General features: G+C 45.3%; 1 protein-coding gene across 3 annotated transcripts in view; it reads left to right on the forward strand.

Moving 5' to 3' along the window:
* Nucleotides 1–2,728: 2,728 nt before the first annotated feature.
* The window catches only part of MTARC2 (mitochondrial amidoxime reducing component 2), a 55,078-nt gene continuing 33,431 nt past the window's right edge, over nt 2,729–24,375 (forward strand). For 2 of the 3 annotated variants that reach the window (XM_077157904.1, XM_077157903.1), the window contains exons 1-4: nt 2,729–3,079; nt 10,886–11,059; nt 18,433–18,595; nt 19,571–19,711. In XM_077157904.1, the coding sequence (XP_077014019.1) occupies nt 2,805–3,079; nt 10,886–11,059; nt 18,433–18,595; nt 19,571–19,711 (753 nt within the window). In that variant the 5' untranslated portion in view covers nt 2,729–2,804. Of the gene's footprint in view, nt 3,080–10,885; nt 11,060–18,432; nt 18,596–19,570; nt 19,712–20,062; nt 24,233–24,375 lie in introns of those variants that run through there. The other variant, XM_077157905.1, reaches the window with a different exon arrangement.

A 24,375-nucleotide genomic window follows, 5' to 3' on the forward strand; every position in this document is an offset into this window, starting at 1 on the left:
CTGTTCTGGAGGAGGAAAGGTGAGGGCGGCAAGGCTGTCGAGGCTGGTGGCGGAGGAGCACGGTGAAGGCGGGGGAAGAGGGCACCGTGGTGGTTGGAGAGCAGCCGGAGCAGGAGGGGGAAGAGAGGGGAGAAGGAGGTCGGGCGGCTCGGCTGCTGCGGGGCGTGGGCGCCGCGCGGCGGGCCGGCGGAGAAAGAGAGGGGAGAAGGAGGTCGGGCGGCTCGGCTGCTGCGGGGCGTGGGCGCAGCGCGGCGGGCCGGCGGAGAAAGCTGCCATGCTATTTTTTAAAACTTTCTTATTAATTAAAAAAAATTAACAAACAAAACATTAAGATATCATACCATTCTACATATACAATCAGTAATTCTTGATATCATCACATAGTTGCATATTTATCATTTCTTAGTACATTTGCATCGATTTAGAAAAAGAAATAAAAAGACAACAGAAAAAGAAATAAAATGATAATAGAGAAATTATCTCTAATAGAGAAAAAAAAACATTATACATACCATACCCCTTCCCTCACTTTCATTTACCACTAGCATTTCAAACTGAATTTATTTTCACATTGTTCCCCCTATTATTTATTTTTATTCCACATGTTCTACTCTTCTGTTGATATAGTAGCTAAAAGGAGCATCAGACATAATGTTTCACATTCACAGAGTCTCATTGTGAAAGCTGTATCATTGTTCAATCATCATCAAGAAACATGGCTACTGGAACACAGCACTACATTTTCAGGCAGTTCCCTCCAGCCTCTCCACTACATCTTGAACAACAAGGTGATATCTACTTAATGTGTAAGAATAACCTCCAGGAGTGCCATGCTATTTTGACCACTATAGCTTCATAATATGCTTTAAAGTCAGGTAGTGTGACACTTCCCACTTTATTTTTCTTTCTCAAGATATTTTTAGCTATTCAAGACACCCTGCCCTTCCAAATAAATTTGTTTATTGATTTTTCTATTTCTGCAAAATAAGTGTTTGCGATTTTAATTGGTCACGCATTGACTCTGTAAATCAATTTGAGTAGAACTGACATCTTAACTATATTTAGTCTTCCAATCCATGAGCATGGTATGCTCTTCCATTTATTTCGGATCTTCCACGATCTCTTTTAACAATTTCTTACGATCTTCTATGTATAGTCTTTTATATTTTTAGTTAAATTTATTCCTAAATATTTTATTATTTTGGTTGCTATTGTAAATGGAATTTTTTCTTGATTTCCTCCTCAGATCGCTTATCACATGTATAGAAACACTACTGATTTTTGGACATTGTTCTTGTACCCTGCTACGTTGCAGAACTTTTATTAGCTCTGGTAGCTTTGCTGAAGTTTTTTTTTTTGGAATTTTCAGCATACGGCATCATGTCATCTGCAAACTTCTTCCTTTCCAATTTGGATTCCTTTTATTTCTTTTCTTTTCTTTTTTGTCTAATTGCTGTGGCTAGAACTTTCAGCACAATACTGAATAACAGTGGTGAAAGTGGACATCCTTGTTTTGTTCCTGATCTTTGAGGGAAAGCTTTCAGTCTTTCCCCATTGTTAGCTGTGGGTTTTCATATGTTTTATCCTGGTGAGGAAGTTCCCTTCTATTCCTATTCTTTGAAGAATTTTCAATAAGAAAGGATGTTGAATTTTGTCAAATTCCCTTTTCTGCATCAATAGAGATAATCATGTGGTTTTCCTGCTTTGATTTGTTGATACCGTGTATTACATTAATTGCTTTTCCTATGTTGAACCAGCCTTGCATATCTGGAAAAAATCCCACCTGGGTCGTGGTGTATAATTCTTTAAATGTGCTGCTGGATTCAATTTGCAAGAATTTTGTTGAGAATTTTGGCACCTGTATTCATTAAAGAGATTGGTCCGTGATTTCCTTTTCTCATAGCACATTTGTCTGCAGTGACCAGGTTTTTCTTTTTTTTTTCTTTTCTTTTTTAACATGGGCAGGCACCCGGAAGGCACGGGGAATTGAACCTGTCCCCTCGGGAATGGAAGGCAAGCATTCTTAGCTGCTGAGCCACGGTAACCCACACAGTGACCAGGTTTTGACTTTTGCAGCTCAAGGAAGCTTAGCTCCTCAGGTCCCCCTGCTTCCCTCCTCCCAACATCCTCTCACACTCTGGGGCGGCCAGGCCCCTTCTAAGGCTGAGGAGGACCGTGGCCCATTGGTGGTCTCCTAGAACAGTGCCACAATTTAAGATGAGATCTTTTGAGAAAAATAAACGACGGACCTCGACTCTTTAACTTGCGGTAAGATTCAAAACCGCACTGCTAAGCCCCAAAGTTTCACTGCGGTGACCTGGAGTGGTTTGACAGAAAAAAAAGTAGCTCCCAGGGTTTTTGTTTTTTTTTTTTTTTTTTTGGTCTTCAGTTCTGCGGGGCCCCGCGGGGGGTGGGCCCTCTCAAACGACTAAAAGCGGTGGAGTCCCCGCGGGCACGCGAGGTCCCACAGCGTGGGTGACTAGGGCGTGGCAGGGGACAGAGAAGAGGAAAAAGTAAAGCGAAAGCGACCACTCTAGGGAGGCTACTCGATTGCTTCGAGGCTCCCCGAGGCACCCCCAGTGGACCCCGCCCGCGCCCGCACGCCGCCCCCACGGCTGCGCCCTCCGTAGCCCCCCCCCCCCCCCGCCGGCGCGGGTCCGCCACCTCCGCGGTGGACAGGGAGTCGGGGCGGGTCCCCGCGCGCCTCTGGCTCCTCCCTTCCGCCGGGAGCGCCGGGCTCTTCCGCGCCCTTCCCCGCAGCGCCTCCGACCGGCCCGCTCCCCCCTCACCCCAATAGCTCGGCCATGGGAGCCCCGGGCTCTTCGGCGCTGGCCCGCCTCGGCCTCTCCGCGCAGCCCCGGCCCGGGTGGCTCGGGGTGGCGGCGCTGGCGCTGGCCGCGGTGGCGCTGGGGGCGGTGGCCTGGCGCGGCGCGCGGCCCTGGCGGCGCCGGCGGCGGCTGCAGCGGGTGGGCACCGTGGCGCAGCTGTGGATCTACCCGATCAAGTCGTGCAAGGGGGTGCCGGTGGGCGCGGCCGAGTGCACGGCCCTGGGGCTGCGCGGCGGCCACCTGCGCGACAGGTACGCGGGGCCCCGGCTGCGAGAGCGGCGCCTGTCTGGGGAAGGAGAATGGATGTGGCTACCTGGGGTTTGGCGCGGTGGGCGTGGGGGTGCTGTCGGTCGGACCCTTTGCCTTTGATCCTTCAGCGAGGGGAACGCGAGTTCTGGCTCCATCCACTCTCGATCCTTCTCTGGATAAGAGATCCCTTTTCCCTAAAAGGAGGGGTTCTGACCAGATCCCTTCAGGATCTAAAGATTCTGATATTTATCTCGGAATAGCAAAGTCGTGGGTAAGAAATAAAATACCAGTGGCCTTAGTGAGTGGTCAGGAGCAATGCAGAAACTGAGTGTGGCTCAGGACACTGGCTCTTGCTGGGGCTTGTCCCTTACACTCCTGGGAAACCAGATCCACGGGAATGAAGTCCTTGTGAATGGAGGAGTTGGGAGAGGAACTGTGAGCCCAGGCGGCAGGGTAGGCATACTTGCCGTTAAGGGAATAGAGTGTCCCCTTCCCCCAGCGGCAGAGTGGTTCTTAGCAAAGAATTTTGGGTTAAGTATCTCACCCAACAGAGGACCTGGCACAGAGAAATTTCACCCTCCTCCTCCAGAGTAGGTAAGGCACCATGTCATGTAACTCACCCGAAAGGTGAGGACGCATAGACATGCTCACTGACATAGAATTACCTTGTGGATATCAGGAAGACTCTCCTGGTGGTGAAGGGTGCTGAATCCTAGGAAGAAAAATCAAGAAGTGGATTCCTTCCTTGGTTCCTTAGACTTGCATTCAAAGCTAAGGGGAAAAGAGTTTTGCAGGTTGATCATTCAAGGAACCTTCTGTTGCCCTGAGTTCCCTCCAGGGCCCATATATGCCCTGCTCTCTGAAGACTGCCATCCTCTCAGAAATGGAGGCTCCTCGCTGCATTGGAAAACCAATCGCAACTTGTTTTAGAGAAGAGTTGTGTGTATAGACCCACTCATGGGGAAATTGTCCATTTTCCCCTTCAAGATTTCCATCCCAGACCTATTGAATTAGAATTGCCAAGAGTGGAGCCTTGTAGTATATGGTATTTAAAGCTCCCTAGTTGATTCTGATGCTGTAACTAAAAGGTTTTTTTCCCTGGGAGCGCTAAGAAGAAGAACAAGGGGTTTAGAGCTTATTCCAGTGTGATGTATTTAAAAAGCCTTATTATTGCTGGAAGAACTTCAGGCCTAGCAATACTGGACAGCTTCCCAAAACTGGGAGAAGCTGATTCCTATAGTGCACTTACGGAGAAAATTCCCTTGTGATACTTCCTTCTTCACTTGAAAGATTGGAGTTATTTCGCAGACAAATTTCTAGTTCTTCTTTGTGGTTCTTCTAATTGTCTGAGTAACTGTTGCTTCCCAAGGAATTTAACATTTGTTCTTTACCTGTGCTTTTCTGCCTCTGTGGGGATCCTGAATTAAAAGAAACTGTATCAACTTTCCCTTGTTTTGAACAATAAATGTTTGGGATGGCCTGGGGTGGGGTGGAGGCTGGTGAGGGAGCAAAGACAATGAAACTAACATTTATTCAGTGCTTTATATGCAGCAAACATTGTGCTAACTGCTGCCATGTAGCTGATCTTAATTGAGCCTCATAGCAGTCTTGTGGACTAGATACTAGTGTTGCCATCTGTCCAAGTAAGGAAACAGCATCAGAAGGGATGAGTATCCCACCCGTTTGTGCTGGAAGGATCTGGAAGGATCTGGAGTCAGGTCCGTGTGAACGGAGTTCTCAGGCCCTTTCTATGAAACCAGTATATGGTACAGAGGGATGGCTCTGAGACTCTCTGAGCCTCATTTTTGTTATTACAAGAGAAGAGTTATTAATGATCTCTAACGCCTCATCTAAACGAGGTTTTTATTTATCGACGGATGATTGAGACTTGAAAAGCAACCTGCTGGAAAGAGTTCTACTAAATAACTCCTCTTCTCCCAACTTGACATGACAGTGATGAAACTGCAGTTCCTAGAATGCAGGGAAAAGTCCTCTTTTATTTGATTGCCTTCTGATCCTGTGTCTCTGGAACTGTTATGAGAAACTGGGATCAAACTCTGTGAGTGCTCTGTGCCTCAAATTTCTGGTGGTGTTTTGTCCAAGACTCTGCACATATTTGTGAATGCTTCGCTGGAGCGCCCTGTGCTTGGCGAGTGTTTAAAGTCCACCAGGCAGGTGTTGGCATCGTTGCCTCACTGACCTTGTAAATCCGGGCTCTCCTTAGCAGCTGTGTATGACTCCGTCATTTATAAATCTGTCAGATTTGTTTTGAAACCCGTTTTTATTTCTTCTGCACTTTCTATCATCTCTTGAGGAAATGAACTCCCCGAGATTATTATGAAGCATGTTGTTTGCTGCCCAATGCCTTTGGCCTTTTCCCTTCCACTCCCTATGATAGTGGGGTCCTCTGCTGTCCCCAGTTAGCCGTGCTAGGACTATAAGTACACTTTAGTCTCTCTTTCCTGCTCCCCAGGCCAACTTGTAATTTAAGAAATGAGATTCCTGAGCTGTCTTGGGCTCCTCTTTCCCATAGCTCGTTGGTCTTTCAGGGCACTGTCTATTGTTCATTTGGGAATCTGAGCTCCAGGCTCAAACTGATCCTTAAACCACATACTCATGTCTTATGTGTAAAATCAACAAGTGATTTTTAGTATTACAGACTGGTTGCAATAACTGGGTCACCAAAAAAAAAAAAAAATCTGGACTCCAGAGTTTTCCTTTTTTTGAGGACTGAAATAAAAGGCTAATCATCGAATCACTGCACATTGTGTGCAAAAGGTAAAAAGTCAGTGCCTAGATTTCTGAGGATAGTTGAGTTATGTCACCTCTTACCTTTTAGCATTCATCCTTGATCTGTCATTGAGGTAAGGTCCCTGCAAGTTGCCATGCACCATTTCAACTGCAGTTATTAGCAGAAAATCTTTAGCTGCCACCTCCCACTGTTAACTCCTATATGATTATTATACAACAGACTGGAGCTAAAGTCAGAAATTGTAAGCCCGAGAGCAGGGGGGATGAACTGGAGATGAGAAGACCTAGCCAAGGGAAGCAATGATTGTAAAAAAAAATGTGATGTGCAAACAGTGGTGCTCATTTTCATGAGCAGACTTCAGAGGGAGTCTTGCCTGGGGATGGGGCGTATTGGAAACTCACGTTTAGGCTTTGGTGGGGTTGACCCTAGTAGGTCATCCAGACCTGCACACCCAAGGATGAGGCTGGAAACACGGAACAAGGCTCAGCCCCGAGAGAAAGAGGGGCAGGAGTAGGCAAGAATTCCCTAGGTTATAGACCCTACCTCAGAGGTGATAAGGTCAGAGAACCCTGGGAGCCTAAAACACCTTGGAAGGAAAAAGGAGGCTTCCTCAGAGGGGCAGGAACCTGATACTGCCCAGCGTCACCAGCTCCTGGGACAGGAGTAAGTAGTCAAGAGAATTCCTAAAAAGCCTTCACAGTGTTACAGTGCCCCAGCCACACTCTCACACCAGCACGCATGCCAGGTAGCAGGTTACAGGCTGCTGGACGTTGTCTGCTGGTGTGGTGGTAGGGACAGGGTGGATTAGTCAGCACCTGATTAGGGTCACTGCCTGACACGGAAGTCCCAGATGTAGGGTCAGGACAGGACAGGGTCTGAGCCTCCTGTCTTCTGGGATTAGATATTCCTATGTGGTTGTTCTAGTTTGCTAGCTGCCGGAATGCAACACACCAGAGATGGATTGGCTTTCAATAAAAGGGGATTTATTTTGTTAGTTCTTCAGAGGAAAGGCAGCTAACTTTCAACTGAGGTTCTTTCTTACATGGAAAGGCACAGGGTGATCTCTGCTGGCCTTCTCTCCAGGCCTCTGGGTTCCAACAACTTTCCCCAGGGTGATTCCTTTCTGCATCTCCAAAGGCCTGTGCTGAGCTGCAAGTGCTGAGATGAGGTATGCTGAGCTCCTTTGGCTGTGCTAAGTTGAGCTCTCTCATTTAAGCACCAGCCAGTTAAGTCAAACATCATTCACTGCAGCAGACATGCCTCCTAGCCAACTGCAGATGTCATCAGCGACAGATGAGGTTCATGTGCCATTGGCTCGTGTCCACAGCAATAGAACTAGGCACCTTCACCTGGCCAAGTTGACAACTGAATCTAACTACTGCAGTGGTTAACTCAGACATTCCCCTTGGCTGCAGTCATATCTTGCAATGTCTTCCTGTCAGTGGCTGCCTCTTCTTCCAAAATGTTCCACCCTTCTTACCCTGCTCCCACTTGGAAGGCCCTGAATGCTCTTTCTTTCAGTTACTGATCACTCATCAGTGCTTGCAAAGGCCCTCACCCAGGTTTTAGCAAATTCTATATCCTGTCCAAAATGGTGATCTTGAAACTTAGTTTCCCTGGGGGCAGAGCCCTTTTTGTTTGTTTGTTTGTTTGGCAGCCAAAGCCCATGTGTAATTGTGGTGGAGTGAATCGGGTACCCCAGTTCAGACATGTTCCTGCTCTTGGTCTGCCTTCTGGCCGGCATAGAGCCATGGTAAGGAGGATCTCTTGAAGATGTTACTTCTGGTAGGGTGTGGCTCAGCTGAAGCAGGTCGGGCTTTCTTCTCGATTACTGGAGTGCTTTATAAGCAGAATTAAATCCAGACGTGAGAAAGCCACAAGAAGGTAAAAGTCAACGGAACCTGGAGGAGAAAGGGGAAGACACGGCCCTGTGTGTTGCCGTGTGACAGAAAAGCCAGATGATGCCGGCAGCCAGCCCCAGCAGGCCACAGTCTTAGGGAAGAAAGCATCACTTTGCTGCTGCCTCAATTTTGGGCTTTTAGCCTCAAAGCCATGAGCCAGTAAAATCCCATTGTTTAAGTCAACCCAGTATATGGCATTTGTTTTAGCCGCCGAGAAACGAATGCTGTTTTTGGTATCAGAAATTGGGATGCTCCCATGCCAAATACCTGAAAATGTGGAAATGGCTTTGGAATTGGGTAATGGGGAGAGGCTGAAGGCTTGTGAGGCACCTGATAGAAAGGCCTAGACTGCTTTGAGGAGACTGTCGGTAGGAATACGGTGTTAGTGGTACTTTAACAAGGCCTCGGAAGGAAATGGTGAGTGTGTAACTGGAAACTGGTGGAAAGGTGACCCTTGTTATAAAGGGGCAGAGAACTTGGCAGAATTGGGTTCTGATATGGGATGGAAGGCAGAACTTGAAAGCAATGAACTTGGATATTTAGCTGAGGAGACTTCCAAGTTAAGTGCGGAAGCTGCAGACTGAGGAGGAAAGGAGTAAGCTGAGAATTAAACTCTTTAGCAAAAAGGAATCTGAAATAGATGATTTTGAAAATTCTCAGCCTGTCCAGATAGTGTGCTCTGAAACTGGTGCAGAAACAGCTCTATCAGGGACTTCTCTGAGCTTCCAGGAAGTGAGGCCCCGAAGGATAGGGGTCCGCGTAAGGGTTTAACTGAGCAGTCCTCTGTAAAGCAGGTGTGGGCGAGCATGGGTTCCGGCAGTCATCTCAGCGAAAGTCAGGACTGAGAATGCAGTTATCCAGGGAGGATTTGTGGACAGTCCTTTTGAGTGACGGTTTGGACTTCCCTTGAGTTGCATGCAAAGCCAACAAGATTTTTGCAAAATTTGTATGAACAGAATCACTGCCAGCCTAGATTGAAAGACAGAGAGAAAAGGGATGTGTTCTAGTTTGCTAGCTGCTGGAATGCAATACCAGAAATGGAATGGCTTTTAAAAAGGGGAATTTAGTAAGTTCCTAGTTTACAGTTCTAAGGCTGAGAAAACGTCCCAACTAAAACAAGTCTATAGACATGTCCAATCTAAAGCATCCAGGAAAAGATACCTTGCTTCAGAAGGCTGATGAAGTTCAGGGTTTCTCTCTCAAGTGAGAAGGCACATGGCGAATGCAGTCCCAGTTTCTCTCTTGGCTGGAAGGGCACATGGTGAACACAGCATCATCTGCCAGCTTTCTCTCCTGGCTTCCTGTTTCATGTAGCTCCCTGGGAGGCGTTTTCCTTCTTTATCTCCAGAGGTTGCTGTCTGAGGGCTCTCTGCTTCTTGTGGCTATGTCATTCTGCTCTGCTCTCTCTGAATCTCTTTTTTATTCCCAAAATGCTTCCTCTTTTATAGGACTCTGGAAACTTATCAAGACCCAGCAAAATGGGTGGAGACACGTCATCACCTGATCCAGCTTAACAACCACTCTTGATTAAATCACATCTCCAGGGAGATGATCTGATTACAGTTTCAAACATACAGTGCTGAATAGGGATTATTCTGCCTCTACGAAATGGGGTTTAGATTAAAACATGGCTTTTCTAGGGTCTATGCGTCCTTTCACACCAGCACAGGATGAATTGAAGGAAGGATAACTTCAAGGGCAGAACCATGGAAGCAAAGATCTGGGCCAGAAAGATCTCCTAGGCCCCAGAGAGCAGGCCCAAAGGGCAGTACACTCGGGCTCGGAGGGGGCAGGCCTTGTGTTGCTTTTTCATTTGGAATGCTGCGACCCCAGTGCTCAGCGATGGTGAGGTTTGGGCACCAGCATTCATGGTGAGCCTGGTGCCATTCTGAGGCTGGGAAAGGGTGGGTCCTATACCCTACTATTTGGGGAGAGCATAGCCACAGTGCAAGCACTTGAAAAGGGTGGGGCTGCCACCCCAGCAAGCTCCGAGGACCAAACATCAATCCACAGGTGATTCAGACTCTAAGATCTAATAGAGTTTGCCCCGTTGGCTTTTGGAGTTGTTTGGGTCCCATGACCCCTGTTTTCTTTCCAGTTTTCCCCTTCCAATTGAGAACATTTATCCTATGCCTATTTTACTATTGTATACTGGAATCAGATAAATTGTTTTCTAGGTTCCATAGGTCCACAGACAGGGAAATTTTTTTCCCCAGGACAGTTTACACCCATAACTGATTTTGATGAGCCTTTGTACTTGATGGCTTGATTTTGGCTTCTCCTAGCCTCAGAGCTGCGAGCCAACAAATCCCCATTGTTTAAGCCAAACCGTCAAATGGTATTTGTATAAGCAGCTGGGAATCTAAGACAGCAGTTTAACCCAGCTCTGTGCTATAGATTAAAGCATAACTGGCCTGGAAAGTTCACCCTCCCTCCCATCTCCTCAACTCACCTTACTCTACCTCATGAAAACAGAAAGTTGAAAACTGAGCTTAGAAGAGTAGGTTTTCTGGAAAATAAGTGGAGTTCTTATCTAATGCATGATTTCCATAAAGTTTTGTTCCCTAAATCAGATAGTGTGGATGAAGAGGAAAAGCTGTTCATAAAGATTCCTGATGTAGGGTCTGCATACCACAGCAAGCTAAATACGGTATAGGCTGGCATGGATCCTCTCGGAGTCAAGAACATTACAAGACCTTTGTCTAGGGCTCCATTTTGGCGAACCCATGTTGTTCCACAACAAAAATACTTAAGACATCTCACTTCTTCCAGGGACTCAGAGAGGTTTTTAACATGTCAGGGGACGTTTCTTATTAAAGTAGACTCTCAAAATTAGCAACATTTTTGCCTAAGCAGTGAGGTCCCTATACCAGCCTCATTTCTTGGTTTTCAGGACTGTATTTTAAAACATTGACCAGACCCTCTCTCACAAGTCTGTTTCTGCCAAAGAAGCTCCTTTTGTGGGGGTGGGGGGGGGGAGCACCAACTTTTACGTTAAAAGAATTTGGCCGTTCTTGGTTAATTGTCTCAAAAAAGACCATTGGGTCCTGAGCTGGGGTGGGTGGAAGGTTTTGATGAAATGGAAAGCGAGAGGGAGCTCTTGAGAGATGGAAGATCTTCTAAGTATGCCCTTGTGGTTTTTTTTTTCTCTGCAGGTTTTGGCTGGTGATTAAGGAAGATGGACACATGGTCACTGCCCGGCAGGAACCTCGCCTCGTGCTGGTCTCTATCACCGAAGACAATGATCACCTGGTCCTCAGGGCTCCAGGCATGGACGAGCTTGTTTTGCCTAGCAAGCTGCCTTCCTCAAACGCACTTCAGGACTGCAGGTCCTCTACTTGGGGTCTTCCGGGGACTTGCATTTGAGCTGATTTTCTTTTAGGCTCTTCCTTGCATTCTGTCTTGCTACAGTTTGCACAGTAGAAGATAAAACAGATAAAGGAAATAATTAAGAGAGGTCCAGTCTGGGCTTGGGGGTCAAATCAGTGGTCAGGTGTGAATGCGTGGATGATGTAGAGTATAGAGGGGGTATAAAGTGCTCATCTTTAGGACTTGTCTCCGTTCAAGTTGCGTGGACCTTTATTCAGGATTGTCAAGGGTGGAATCTGTTTACCAGGTGTATCTCAGCACTGGTTGATAAGGATACTGGAACTTTTTAAGGTGACTGTAGCATCTGAGGTCTGGGGTTGAGACTCTGGTGCCTCTAGGAGAAGCAGATTTGAGAGGTCCCTTCCTCTGGCTCAGAAATGCCTGAGGTCTCGGCATCCTTTCAGTCCATAGGACTTCCTGTGGGGTGTCCAGTTCCATGACTGCCCTGATTTTTCCTTCTGTTCTCAAGACGTCTTAGAGGCTTAGATGATTGTTATCAGATGCTTTGTTGGTTATGTTCTCTATAAGCTGAACTTTTTTGCATGTGAAAAATTGGTGGTATACAAAGGTCCCAGGGATGGGGGGAGCCTCCGTTCAATATCTGGAACCTACTCTTATGCTTGTTCAAACACAGTGTCTGAGCCAAAGTCCAACACTCAAGGATATGAATTCTCAAAAGTCTGAAGCAACACTTTGCCAAATAGGTTTCAGTTAATTATCTTAACAAGCGTATGAGGTGGATATTATTAATTCCACTTTACAACTGAGAAAATCAAGATTTGGATCTGTGTCACACAAAGACAGTGCAGGGATTTGAATCCACTAGCTCTGTGGGCCTTTGCCCCTAACTCTAGTGCACAGGGAGGTGGAAAGCTTTTCTATCAATTCGAGGTTTGGGGCAAGTAAATTCATAGAAGAGAAAAGCTGTAGCCATCTTAATTTGATTAAAGAATATTCTAAGTTTATGAATAAATGTTTAATTGACATGCATTGAATGACAGATATGGATGTTGCCTGAAGACTCACTTTGTCATTGACGATAGGCAGAATTTTCCCTCCAGGTTCTTTACCTTGGTAAACAGGCAGAACTCCAGGCAGACACAAACCCTCCCTGCTCTAGTTCTGACAAAGACATGGAGTAAAACCCATTCTTGTGTCAATTCTGCACCACACATCAGTTGTATTTCCTAGTGAGGTGGAAATAGGGGTGTTAGAACCCTGGAAGTTTGGAGAAATCAGCCACAGGGAGTTGCACACTGGGATTGACAGAGAGGGAGGGGCTGCAATCAGCATTTCATTCTCTCTAGCTTGTTAGCAGTGCTAGGACTATAATGTGCTGTGTTTATTAATGGACTTGTCACCATGGAAACTGCTAAAAATGGAAGAAATGATATAAAATAGGTGGTGAGTGGCAAACAGCTTACCACAGCCAGCTCACCAGAGCCTAAACTTATTGAAACTATACCGATAACTCAGGTCAGAAGAAAAAAAAAGGGAATCCCTTCTAAAACTGTTAAAATTTCGCCTTTTTTCATCTAAGTCTTTATTGCTTCTGGATCTATTTTTGTATATGGTGTGAGGTGGAAAGCCAATATAATTTTTATATGCATTAATAATTATTTCAGTACTTTATTGAAGAATCCATGTGTTTTCCATAGACCTATAATGCTACCCCCATCCTATATCAAGTTTTTAAAGACATGTCAGTCTGTTTCTGAGCTTCCATTCAGTTGCACTGGTCTGTTTATCAATTATGCTAAATTTATATCTTGAAATCTGGTAGGAAAACGCTCCTTACCTTGTTCTTATTCTTCAAGGGTATCTTAACTATTCTTGGGCCTTTAGTTTTTCATTCATTTTCGTATTTCAGCTTGTCAAATTCCATGTAAAATTCTCCTGGAGTTTTTATTGGAACTGCATTGCAATTGTGGCTCAATTTGGAGAAACTTTAAACGGTTCTAAACAGATATGGAATATTTCGTGTCAAAATGGGGAAGGAAGTAAACTTTGCACAAAATTCTGAAAGAATTGAAGAAGGTGGAAAGCCAGAGGGATATGTAGAGCGAGTTGCTACACAATGTTTCATGGGAACACAGGCATGACAGAAAACTTCAGCAAATGACTGCTCTATAACTTACACAGCACAAAGGGTCTGAAAGAGCAGGGGAAGAGATCCCATCATGGCTGGTCTCCCAGGTAGGCTGACTGCTCAGCCTGGGTGCTCTGTACACCCTACTTTGCATCGGAGAGGAGAAACCCTATGCTGTTTGAGTGTTGAGTATTTCTTTACCCCAGAGGGAAAGGGTCCTGGCCCCAATAGTTCCTGCCCTAATAAGCAGCTAGAACTGCTTGTTTCCACTTTCTGGATTTAAGATACAGTCAGGCCAGTCTTTAGACTGGAACGGGCTGTGGAATGGAGACATATTGAAATATCCGCACAGAAGAAAAAAAATGAGGTGGAAGTAGGGGAGGGCTGGGAGATGGTTTATAGGTGTGTCTCTGATTTCACCTGCAGAATAGGAAACAGTCTCTTCAGGGATGGAGTTTGCAGAGGGTTAACAGAAAAATAATTTTCAGTAGTGGGAAAAGACACTTGATAATTACTGTTTTAGTTTCCTGGGACCTCTGTAACAAATAACCACAAATTGAATTGCTTAGAACATCAGAGATTTATTGTCTCACAGTTCTGAGGCTGAAAGTCTGGCATCAGTAGGGGAGAATTTTCCTGGCTTCTTCTTAGTTTCTGTGGTTTGTCGGCAATCCTTAGACTGCTGTCTCTGCCTCAGTTGTCACACAGCATTCTCCCCTTGTCTCTTTTTCTGTTCACAATTCCTCTTATAGTGGCACTGGTCACCTTGGATTAGGGTCTAGCCTTACCCAGTTTGGCCTCATCTTACCTAAGAACATCTTGCAAGACACTATTTCCAAATGAGGTCATATCCAAGGGCTTGAACATGTCTTTTTGGGAGACACAATTCAGCCCATAACAATTAGCATCAAATCTCTTTGAAGCAGTAGACAGGATTGCTTGCATATGAGTTTCACAGAAAAGGCTGAAGGCCAGGAGAAGACCATACGAGGTCTTTGGGCCCAAGAATTAATCACAGTCTAAACAATGGCTCCAAGAAGAGGGTTTAGAGGGAAGGAAAAAAACCAAGAATGTTAAAAGGACAGTGTCAAGATTTGACGGGAGATGGAATGGGAGAACGGAGAAGGAGGACTCTAACCACCAGAGCTGGGTGAGGTGGAATAGGAGGACGGAGAAGGAGGACTCTAACCACCAGAGCTGGGTGAGGTGGACTGGGAGGACGGAGAAGGAGGACTCTAACCACCAGAGCTGGGTGAGGTGGAATAGGAGGACAGAGAAGGAGGACTCTAACCACCAGAGCTGGGTGAGGTGGGCTGGGAGGACGGAGAAGGAGGACTCTAACCACCAGAGCTGGGTGGGGTGGAATAGGAGGACGGAGAAGGAGGACTCTAACCACCAGAGCTGGGTGAGGTGGACTGGGAGGACGGAGAAGGAGGACTCTAACCACCAGAGCTGGGTGAGGTGGAATAGGAGGACAGAGAAGGAGGACTCTAACCACCAGAGCTGGGTGAGGTGGGCTGGGAGGACGGAGAAGGAGGACTCTAACCACCAGAGCTGGGTGGGGTGGAATAGGAGGACGGAGAAGGAGGACTCTAACCACCAGAGCTGGGTGAGGTGGACTGGGAGGACGGAGAAGGAGGACTCTAACCACCAGAGCTGGGTGAGGTGGAATGGGAGGACGGAGAAGGAGGACTCCAACCACCGGAGCTGGGTGAGGTGGACTGGGAGGACGGAGAAGGAGGACTCTAACCACCAGAGCGGGGTGAGGTGGACTGGGAGGACGGAGAAGGAGGACTCTAACCACCGGAGCTGGGTGAGGTGGGCTGGGAGGACGGAGAAGGAGGACTCTAACCACCAGAGCTGGGTGAGGTGGACTGGGAGGACGGAGAAGGAGGACTCTAACCACCAGAGCTGGGTGAGGTGGACTGGGAGGACGGAGAAGGAGGACTCTAACCACCAGAGCTGGGTGAGGTGGACTGGGAGGACGGAGAAGGAGGACTCCAACCACCGGAGCTGGGTGAGGTGGAATGGGAGGACGGAGAAGGAGGACTCTAACCACCAGAGCGGGGTGAGGTGGACTGGGAGGACGGAGAAGGAGGACTCTAACCACCAGAGCTGGGTGAGGTGGAATGGGAGGACGGAGAAGGAGGACTCTAACCACCGGAGCTGGGTGAGGTGGGCTGGGAGGACGGAGAAGGAGGACTCCAACCACCGGAGCTGGGTGAGGTGGAATGGGAGGACAGAGAAGGAGGACTCTAACCATCAGAGCTGGATGAGGAGCCTCCGGGGCACAGGGGCTCAGCTGGTGAGCGCTACTTGTGTTCACACAGGATTCCTTCACCTGCATCACCTCAGGAGTCTCCAGACTTGGAGAAGCATCCATGTGGGGAGGTGCAAACACATCCCATGATGTATGAGGGTAGAAGAGACTTTCAGGGAATCCACTTCCAGATCCTCCAGTTCCATGGGTTCTCTTTCTTTGAATACATCAGAAGCACACCTGCAGCTGGCAAGTTCTCCTCTCCCACACCCCTTTTACCAGACTGAAGGCTTGCCTCTGCCCACCCCATGTCCTACGAGGGAGCATCACCCTGGAAGGGAAAAACCTAAGGGGCTCCCAATGATTAAAAATTCTGGTGTTGATAAAGAGAATGACTCTAATGACAGAATGAAACCCTTCTACATGGTGGTGTTTCCGATTCCCTGCCTTGCGCTAAAATGAAGGTGACTCTAAACAAATTGTTGCTGATAAATCAAATACTATTTGATGATGGATCACTATCTGGCAAGTATCATAGGAGGAGTTCAAAGAATGAGTGATTTTAGTATAACTGAACTTCTTCCATTTCTGTCTATCTTCTTACGTGAAAAGTTTCTCAGGACTTTTGTCAAAAGAAATACAATTGATGCTGCACCCTCTCTTATTCTAGCAGTAAGTAAAGTTCCTTCAAAGTCACATGGATACCCTATAGTATTTATTTCTTAAATAAAATTATATTTGTTTTGTTTAATAATTATTTATAGAAGTTTAGAACATATTTATTTTGTTGTGATCAATTGTATGAAGTTAAAATTGTGATAACTCAATCCTGAAAAAAAATAAATTCTCCATGCTTGGGTAGTTAAGAAATAAAGAAAATTAGATTTCAATTTATATTCATGTTTTGGTTAAAAAGAAATACAATAAATAATCAATCACTTTTTTAAGAATTAAAAAAAAGGACTTGTGTAAAATTTGGGACTGTTTAAGAAAACCTATTCATATATTTTTTAAATGGATAGAGGTAGGTTTCTAAACACTATGGTATTAAGATTCTTTAAAAAGCATAATGTAATGAATTTTATTTTGTCAATGCTTACAACTCAATGGCAGTTATATCCTTTGCAGTTAATTAAGCATGATCAAAGATTCTACATGTCAACTTACAGTTCGTGAGGGGAACAGCTTTGAAAAATCCCTTTAGGAGTACGCAAGCAAAAACCTTCAAGACTACTGCGTCATCTAATACAACCCCTGCCCACCACGTGGGGTTAGATACTGTATTATTATCTCCAGTTTCCAACTGGAAACGAAAGGTCAGGCTAAATGATATGCTTAAGGTTATGGGACTAGAAAAATGGCAGAGTTTCAGTATGAACTGGGACTGTTGGGCTCCAAGGGCAGGGGTATCTGCCTCACTGCAGTGCCTCCTCTTCTTAGGAAAAGGTCTTAAGACTTTGCAGTTCAAAATGTGGTCCAGGGACCAGCAGCTTTGGCAGTGGTGAGCTCGTTGAAAATGCGGACTCTCAGGCTCCAGCCTAGATTTCCTGAACCAGACTCCACAGCTTAGCCACCTTCCCCAGGTGGCTCACATGCACGCGAGAATTTGAGATGTTCCTGCCTAGAGCACATTCGCCTCCTTTCTGCTTTCTCTTCTGCTTCTGCCCAAAGACCAGGTACTAGCTGTCTGGGATGGCCAATTCCAGCAGTCCAGCTGGCCCATCTTTTTTTTTTTTTATTTATGAAACATAACCACATACAAACACAAACATTCTTACATATGATCATTCCATTCTTGTTATGTAATCAGTAGCTCACAATCTCATCACATAGTTGTATATTCATCATTATCATTTCTTAGAACATTTGCATCAATTCAGAAAGAAAAAGGAAACAGAAAAAAATTCATATATACCATACCCCTTACCCCTCCCTCTCATTGATCACCAGCATTTTGACCTACTGAATTTGTTTTAACATTGGTTCCCCCTATTATTTATTTATTTATTTTATTTTTTCTTTTTTACATGGGCAGGCACTGGGAATCGAATCCAGGTCCTCGGGCATGGCAGGCAAGCATTCTTACCTGCTAAGCCACCGTGGCCCGCCCTATTTATTTATTTTTAATCCATATGTTCTGCTCGTCTGTTGATAAGGTAGATAAAAGGAGCATCAGACACAAGGTTTTCATAATCACACAGTCACATTGTGAAAGCTGTATCATTATAATCATCTCAGGAAACGTGGCTACTGGAACACAGCTCTACATTTTCAGGCGGTTCCTCCAGCCTCTTCATTGTATCTTAACTGATATGGTGATATCTGTTTAATGCGTAAGAATAACCTCCAGGATAACCTCTCGACTCTGTTTGGAATCTCTCAGCCATTGACACTTGGTCTCATTTCACTCTTCCCCCTTTTGGTCGAGAAGGTTTTCTCAATCCCTTGATTCTGAGTCCTAGCTCATTCTAGGATTTCTGTTCCACATTGCCAGGGAGGTTTACACCCCTGGGAGTCATGTAGATAGGGGAAGGGCAGTGAGTTTGCTTGTCATGTTGGCTGAGAGAGAGAAGCCACATCTGAGCAACAAAAGAGGTTCACTGGGTGTGACTCTTTTAAGTAGGCTTAGCTTATCTTTTGTGGCGCTAAGTTTCATAGGGACAAACCCCAAGATTTGGGGCTCAGCCTATGGCTCTGGTTGTCCCCACTGCTTGTGAGAATATCAGGAATTCTCCACTTGGAGAAGTTGAATTTTCCCCCTTTCTCATCATTCCCCCAAGGGGACTTTGAGAATACTTTTTTATTCATTGTTCAAATCACTCTGAGATTTATCTGGGCATCACTCTGGACAAACCTACAAAATCTCATGCCCTATTCAAGGTTCCAAGTAGTATGGTGTTCGACTACCAGCTGGCCCATCTTTGACACCGTCTCTCTTGGTGCATTGAAGTAAGTAACCCTGGTTTCTCTTGTGATTCTTCCAGGCTGTTTGGTCTGGACATTAAAGGCAGGGACTGCGGCAACGAGGCAGCCCAGTGGTTCACCACCTTCTTGAAGACAGAAGCTTTCAGGTTGGTTCAGTTCGAAACAAACATGAAGGGAAGACCCTCAAGGAAAATTTTACCTCCTTTTGTACAGAATTACCAGGTGAGTTGAGAAAGTGTTTCCCTCCACTTCTCCCCGTCGTTCGCTTCTTTGTGTCTTCCCTTCTGGCTTTATCAGAGTCTCTCATGGGAGAACAGATAGGAAGGAGTTCTAATGGCCCAGGTGTGTGATAATGAGGGCTCAACCTCAGCAGAGACACCAGGCATGGAGAGGGAAGTGGAAACGAGAGATGTTTCCAGAGGCTGTGTGAAGACTGAATGTGGGAGATGGTATGGAAGGAGGAGGTGAGAGTGACTACCAGGTTTCCAACTTGAGCATCTAAGTAGATGAGACCTCAGGAGATAACTGGTTGGAGAGGTGAAGGTGAGAAGATTGTTTGAGACCAAATGCAGGTCTCCTAAAATTACAGAACCAGAATTTCTTCCGGCCCTCCCTTCACAGTACAATATGGTGAGTCCAGGTATTGGGACGTTATGCTTCCTAAAAAGCCTTTCGTTCTGAGGTGAGCTGGGTTTAAAGTGCGTGCTCCTCAGGGTGTTTCTCCCCATGGCCCTAGTTTTGTCTGCTGTGTTGGCCATTGTTTTCCCACCTAGAACAGGCCTGGCACATGGTAGTTGCTCAACAAATACTTATTGAGTTGAATGGGTGTTGTTGGCGTAAAGGATTACTGGAGTGTAGTTGATTGGCAGTAGATCCATGATTTCGGAATGGGGTCACTGCTGGCAGCTGGAGCAAACAAGAAAGATGAGACCTGTAAGATGTCCATGGCCAGAGCCCTGGCTGCTGCCCTGGGCCCTGTGTGAAGAAGGAGGGCCCTGACCAAGCCCCAGCAGGCAGGAAATGTGCTCCAGCGGACACTTGGTCGTTTCCAGTCCCTCAGTGTCACCTCTCCCTCTTGCACACCACTCTTTTCTTCTGCCCTTCGGTCGTTTTGCCTCTGGACTTTGCTTAGCTTTGGAGTTGATCTAAGAAATTTCACAGGGCATGAGCCCTAACTGGGTTGTGTTCTTGGCACAGGTAGCCTACCCAGACTGTAGTCCAATTATGATTCTCTCAGAAGCCTCCTTGGCAGATTTGAACACCAGACTGGAGAAGAAAGTGAAAATGGAGCATTTCAGGCCAAATATTGTGGTGACGGGTTGCGATGCTTTTGAGGAGGTGAGTGGCCCACTTGTGTTTGTGTCATGCTCACTTGTGCTATTTGAGACGCCAAGGAGGCAAACGCACATCCACCAAGGTTGGCAGTGGGTGGGGGAGATGCTCCCCCAAGATTCATCCTAATTGGTGGAGTGCCTTATTGCTGATGCCATCAGCTCACTGGCCCCAAGGGGTGATGCTCTGACCCCAAAGCAGTTACCTCCAAGTTGTACCAAGTCTGAGATGAGTCGAAAAATATGTCATCATAGCTCAGGCATAAACTCAAGGGAAAGGAACATGATGACAACATAAAACTCAATGGTCTGATACCAGGTATGATTTATTCATCTCCCCCTTTTCTGTACCACCCAGGAGTGTTTTTAAAGAGTTGAATTTCCTGGAAACACCAGACCCCAAAGTGGAAGCCAAGAAGGTGCAGGAGTTCCCACTGTGAAATGTTTTTCCCTGGTGTTAGTCCATGCAGTGACCCAAGTTCTCTCCCAGAGGACACATTCTCTCCTATGTAATTGACTCCAGAAATTTCCACTCTTCAGGGGCTCCTCCTTGTGGGCTTAAAGGGACAACCACACCAAAACCCAGCGCTGACCCTGAGATCTGTATGTAAAATACGTAATAGCTGGAATCGCTTTAGAATAAGCATCAGTTGTCATATTGAACATTGGAGTGAGCTAAACTTTCTGGGCACTGGAAGAGACATCAGCAAATGCCACTTATGGGATGTTTACTGGGTGCCAGGCAATGAATTAAATCATTGCTTCATTTAAATTACTTTATTTGATGTTCATGACAACCCTGTGAAGTCTGTGTTATTATTATTATCCCCTTGTTATAAGATAACTGAGGCTCAGAGGAAATAACTGAGCTGCCCAGCATATAAGTAGTGAGTTGGCATTAGAACTTAAGACTTGGAAATCCAGCTTCTTTGGTATTGAGGTAATAGTTCCAATTTAGAGGTCTCCAGTAGTTAATTATCAGGGGAGAGGCTTTCTTCGCTCCCTTGGATGACTGCACTCCTTTTAGTTAAAGTATGCCTTTCTCTGTTGGTAAGGGTTCTAGTTTGCAAGCTGCCAGAATGCGATATACCTGAAATGGAATGGCTTTTAAAAAGAGGAATTTATTAAGTTGTGAGTTTACATATCTAAGGCTGTGAAATTGTCCAAATTAAGGCAAGGTTATAAAAATGTCCAAATTAAGGCATCCAGGGAAAGACACCTTGGTTCCAGAAGGCTGATGATGCTCAGCGTTTCTCTCTCGCTGGAAAGGCACATGGCAACATCCGCTAGCTTTCTCTCCAGGCTTCTTCAGTGGCTTCCCTGGAGCTCTTTCGGCTCTGTTGGCTTTCTAGCTTTTTCCAAAAGTGTTCCCTCTTAAAGGGCTCCAGTAAGCAACCCCACCTTGAATGGGTAGAGACACATCTCCATGGAAACCATCTAATCAAAAGTTACCACCCACAATTGGGTGGGTCACATCCCCATGGAAGCAATAAAAAAGATCCCACCCAGTAATATTGAATGAGAATGAAAGGACATGGCTTTTCTGGGGTACATAATAGCTTCAAACTGGCACAGTAAGAGTGGTCCTTTAGGGTAAACCTTTGCATAGAGCCTAGGACAAATCCTGACACATGTCACCATTTCATATTATTTGATAATTGAAAAAAACAAACGAATACAGTGTAGGTAAATAGCAGTGTAGACAGAAACTGTTCACCTGTTAACGCTATCCTGCCATGTGTCATCTGGTTTCTTTAATTCCTTTTCACATTAGTTAAAAAAAACACTTTTTTTTTTCATTGGTCATCTGTTATGGTCCAGGGCCTGTGCTTGGAAACCCTGGATGCAGGGATGACAAGATAAGCATTGTGCCTTTGGGAATTTCCCAGTGTGGTGCCCACAGTGCCCGTGAATGGGGACAGCCCAGCTTCACCTCAGTGTGCCAGGGCCACCTAGAAATAGGGACGCCCAGATCTGCCCGGAGAAGGTTCCATCATGCTGCACAGATGCGAGTGCTTTCACCTACCCCCTGGAGAAGGGCGGTGTGTGTGTGGCAAGGGTGAAGGAGGGTGAGTGTGGTAGAGACAGCCAGTGGCAGACCCGAAGGCATGTGGGGCCGTGACCTGAGGCGGCGAAGTATTTCAGAATCACCAAGCACAATGGCCTGACTGGAGCTAGTTGGAGACCACGTTGCCAGGGAGTTTGGATTTTATTTGGCAGATATTGAGGAGCTGTGATGATTTTGAGTAAGTGATTTTGATTTGGGTTCACCCACCAGATACCTTCTGAGTGACTGTATCATGCCAAGCATGGGATGGATCTGTGAAAGGGAAGGGAACCTAAGGCAGATATACTCATGCCATGCTTGACCATTAGGGGGTCTTTAAAAAAAAGGTGGGTTCGCCTTTACCCGAAACTGACAGCAGCGTCCTCAGTGGTGCGGCCGGTGGCAGTGGCCAGCTTTCCCCCCAGGTGCCTCTTGGGTGGGGGGTTAGGAGGGTGTTGGGATGGCAGATGTGACAGAGGTGGGGACATGTGGTTCTCAGGGGATTGGCTCCTTGGGGGATGGGACGCTGTTGTTGCTCCCCAGAAATACGTCCCGTTTTTGTAGGATTTTACATCTATAGAATTTGGGGTGCCCTCTTTAAGTAAAAATAGCAAAATTAGGTGCAGGGCCTCGACAGGGACTGACACAAGCGCCCTTAATACTTAAACCTCTTGGCTTCTTGTAAATCTGCTGTTTCTGCCCTGTTCTGTGCCCCACGTTGCCCACTAGAGGTATGTATGTGGAGTAGCTAAATGCTCAATAAACAGCGAATGGAATTAGTTCTCAGGGTTTTAAAATTTTTTCCCTTTTTTTATTGATATATGTTATATATTCACACATACAGTGCTCAGTTTTAATAATGCATTTTATGAAAGATTAGATTAGAGATTAGTCCATAAAGCAGAAGTTCTTCCACGGGAGTCGTGTAATCTGGCCATTATTTTCTGAGAAACTTCCTTTGAAGGAATAAAATTTTGGGGGGTTTCCGCTAAAGGGTACATTGTTTCGCTACTAATTCTAGTTTAAGATTTTTTGATCCAGGGAAATAATAAGAAATATTTTCTCTTTCCTGGCTGAAGGATTTTTGGCCTTCTGTAACTTGTCAAACTAACCTAAGACAAATAGAAGCCTAATTTCTCTCTCTGAGGCAACTTGAATGGGTCCAGTCTTGTCTCTCTCTCTTTTTTTAAAATAATAAAAATTTAAATGGCTTTATGCTCCCATAGGCAATCCATTTGTTGTTTTAGTTTTGTTTATTCCTGTAGTAAGGTGGTTTTACAGAAATAGTAAGTGATGCCCTTATTTTTCTGGAAGCTTCTTCTGGCCACGCACTTTTAAAAAAAACCCTCACTAAACAATGATGCAAAAGTTGCTGACTTATTCTCCCCTTAAATTAGGAAGCCCAGTAGTTTAGGGCCTGATGGTAGCATTATCTGCCTGTATTATACCATCGCACAGCTATAATCCCTTCAATCAGTAGGGCCCTGTTAAATATTAATGTAAAATGATAATGCATGTAAATATTTAATAGACCAACTAATAAAAAATAACAAGCCTAAGCATAATGCAAAAAGTCAGCCTATTGCTTATTGCAAAATTATAGAGCAATTGGAGAACAAATTGTGCAACATTTACTCTTTGTAACCCAAAGTCCCTTGTATTTAGCATATGAGGCAATTAAAAAAATCTGCCTCACTTGGGCCCGCATTGTGCCTTTGAGTTCTGGGAATGCAGAGCAGTGAGGTTTACAAATAATAAAATTAACCAGTTCTTCTTATCTCTGTGGATAGCTGCTGTAGGGTCAGTATTTCCTGAACTTTGGTTGCAATCCCATCTCCTAGTGAGCAGGATTGACTTTTTAATAGACTGGCTTGTCTGTTTCAGTCTTCACTCCACATAATGAAAGAACTGTAGGAGGCTTCCTACAGCTCACGGTGTGTGTTATTTGTCCTGCAGGAAATGCTTCCTAAAGAAGCTTCTAGAGAGGCAGTAGATTTCAGAGCCAGATAGCTGGCTGTGGTTTGCTTATTAACTTCTGAACAAATAGTACTGGTACTATCTTTTCTAGCTGTCAAAAAAGAAAATTTTTGCAAATCCTCTTAACCAGACTTTTTAGTCCCCAGTGATCTCAGTCAGGATGAGATAAGATTTGATTTGGATGCTTAGATGAGAAGCCTCTGTCCCAGTGTAAGAACAGCAATCTCTGCCTGGCTTCAGGGATTCTGAAGGAGCAATAAAAATAATATTAATAACAATGTATGAAACTACACAAATAACAAAATAACAATAACAACTGGTCCTCACAATTATAGGAGGCTCGTTATATAGCAAGCATTTTGCCAAGCACTTTGCTTTCAATTTTCTCATGATCTTTTTTTTTTATTAGAGAAGTTGTAGACATACAGAAAAAAATCATGCAAAAAATGTGGCGTTCCCATTTACCACCCTTTTTTTTTATTAATTAAAACAAAATTAACAACAAACAAAACAAGATATCATTCCATTCTACATGTATAATCAGTAATTCTTAATATTGTCACATAGTTGCATATTCATCATTTCTTAGAACATTTGCATCGATTTAGAAAAAGAAATAAAAAGACAACAGAAAAAGAAATAAAACA

This window comes from Tamandua tetradactyla, chromosome 4 (assembly GCF_023851605.1).
Source record: "Tamandua tetradactyla isolate mTamTet1 chromosome 4, mTamTet1.pri, whole genome shotgun sequence".
Classification (NCBI taxonomy): domain Eukaryota; kingdom Metazoa; phylum Chordata; class Mammalia; order Pilosa; family Myrmecophagidae; genus Tamandua; species Tamandua tetradactyla.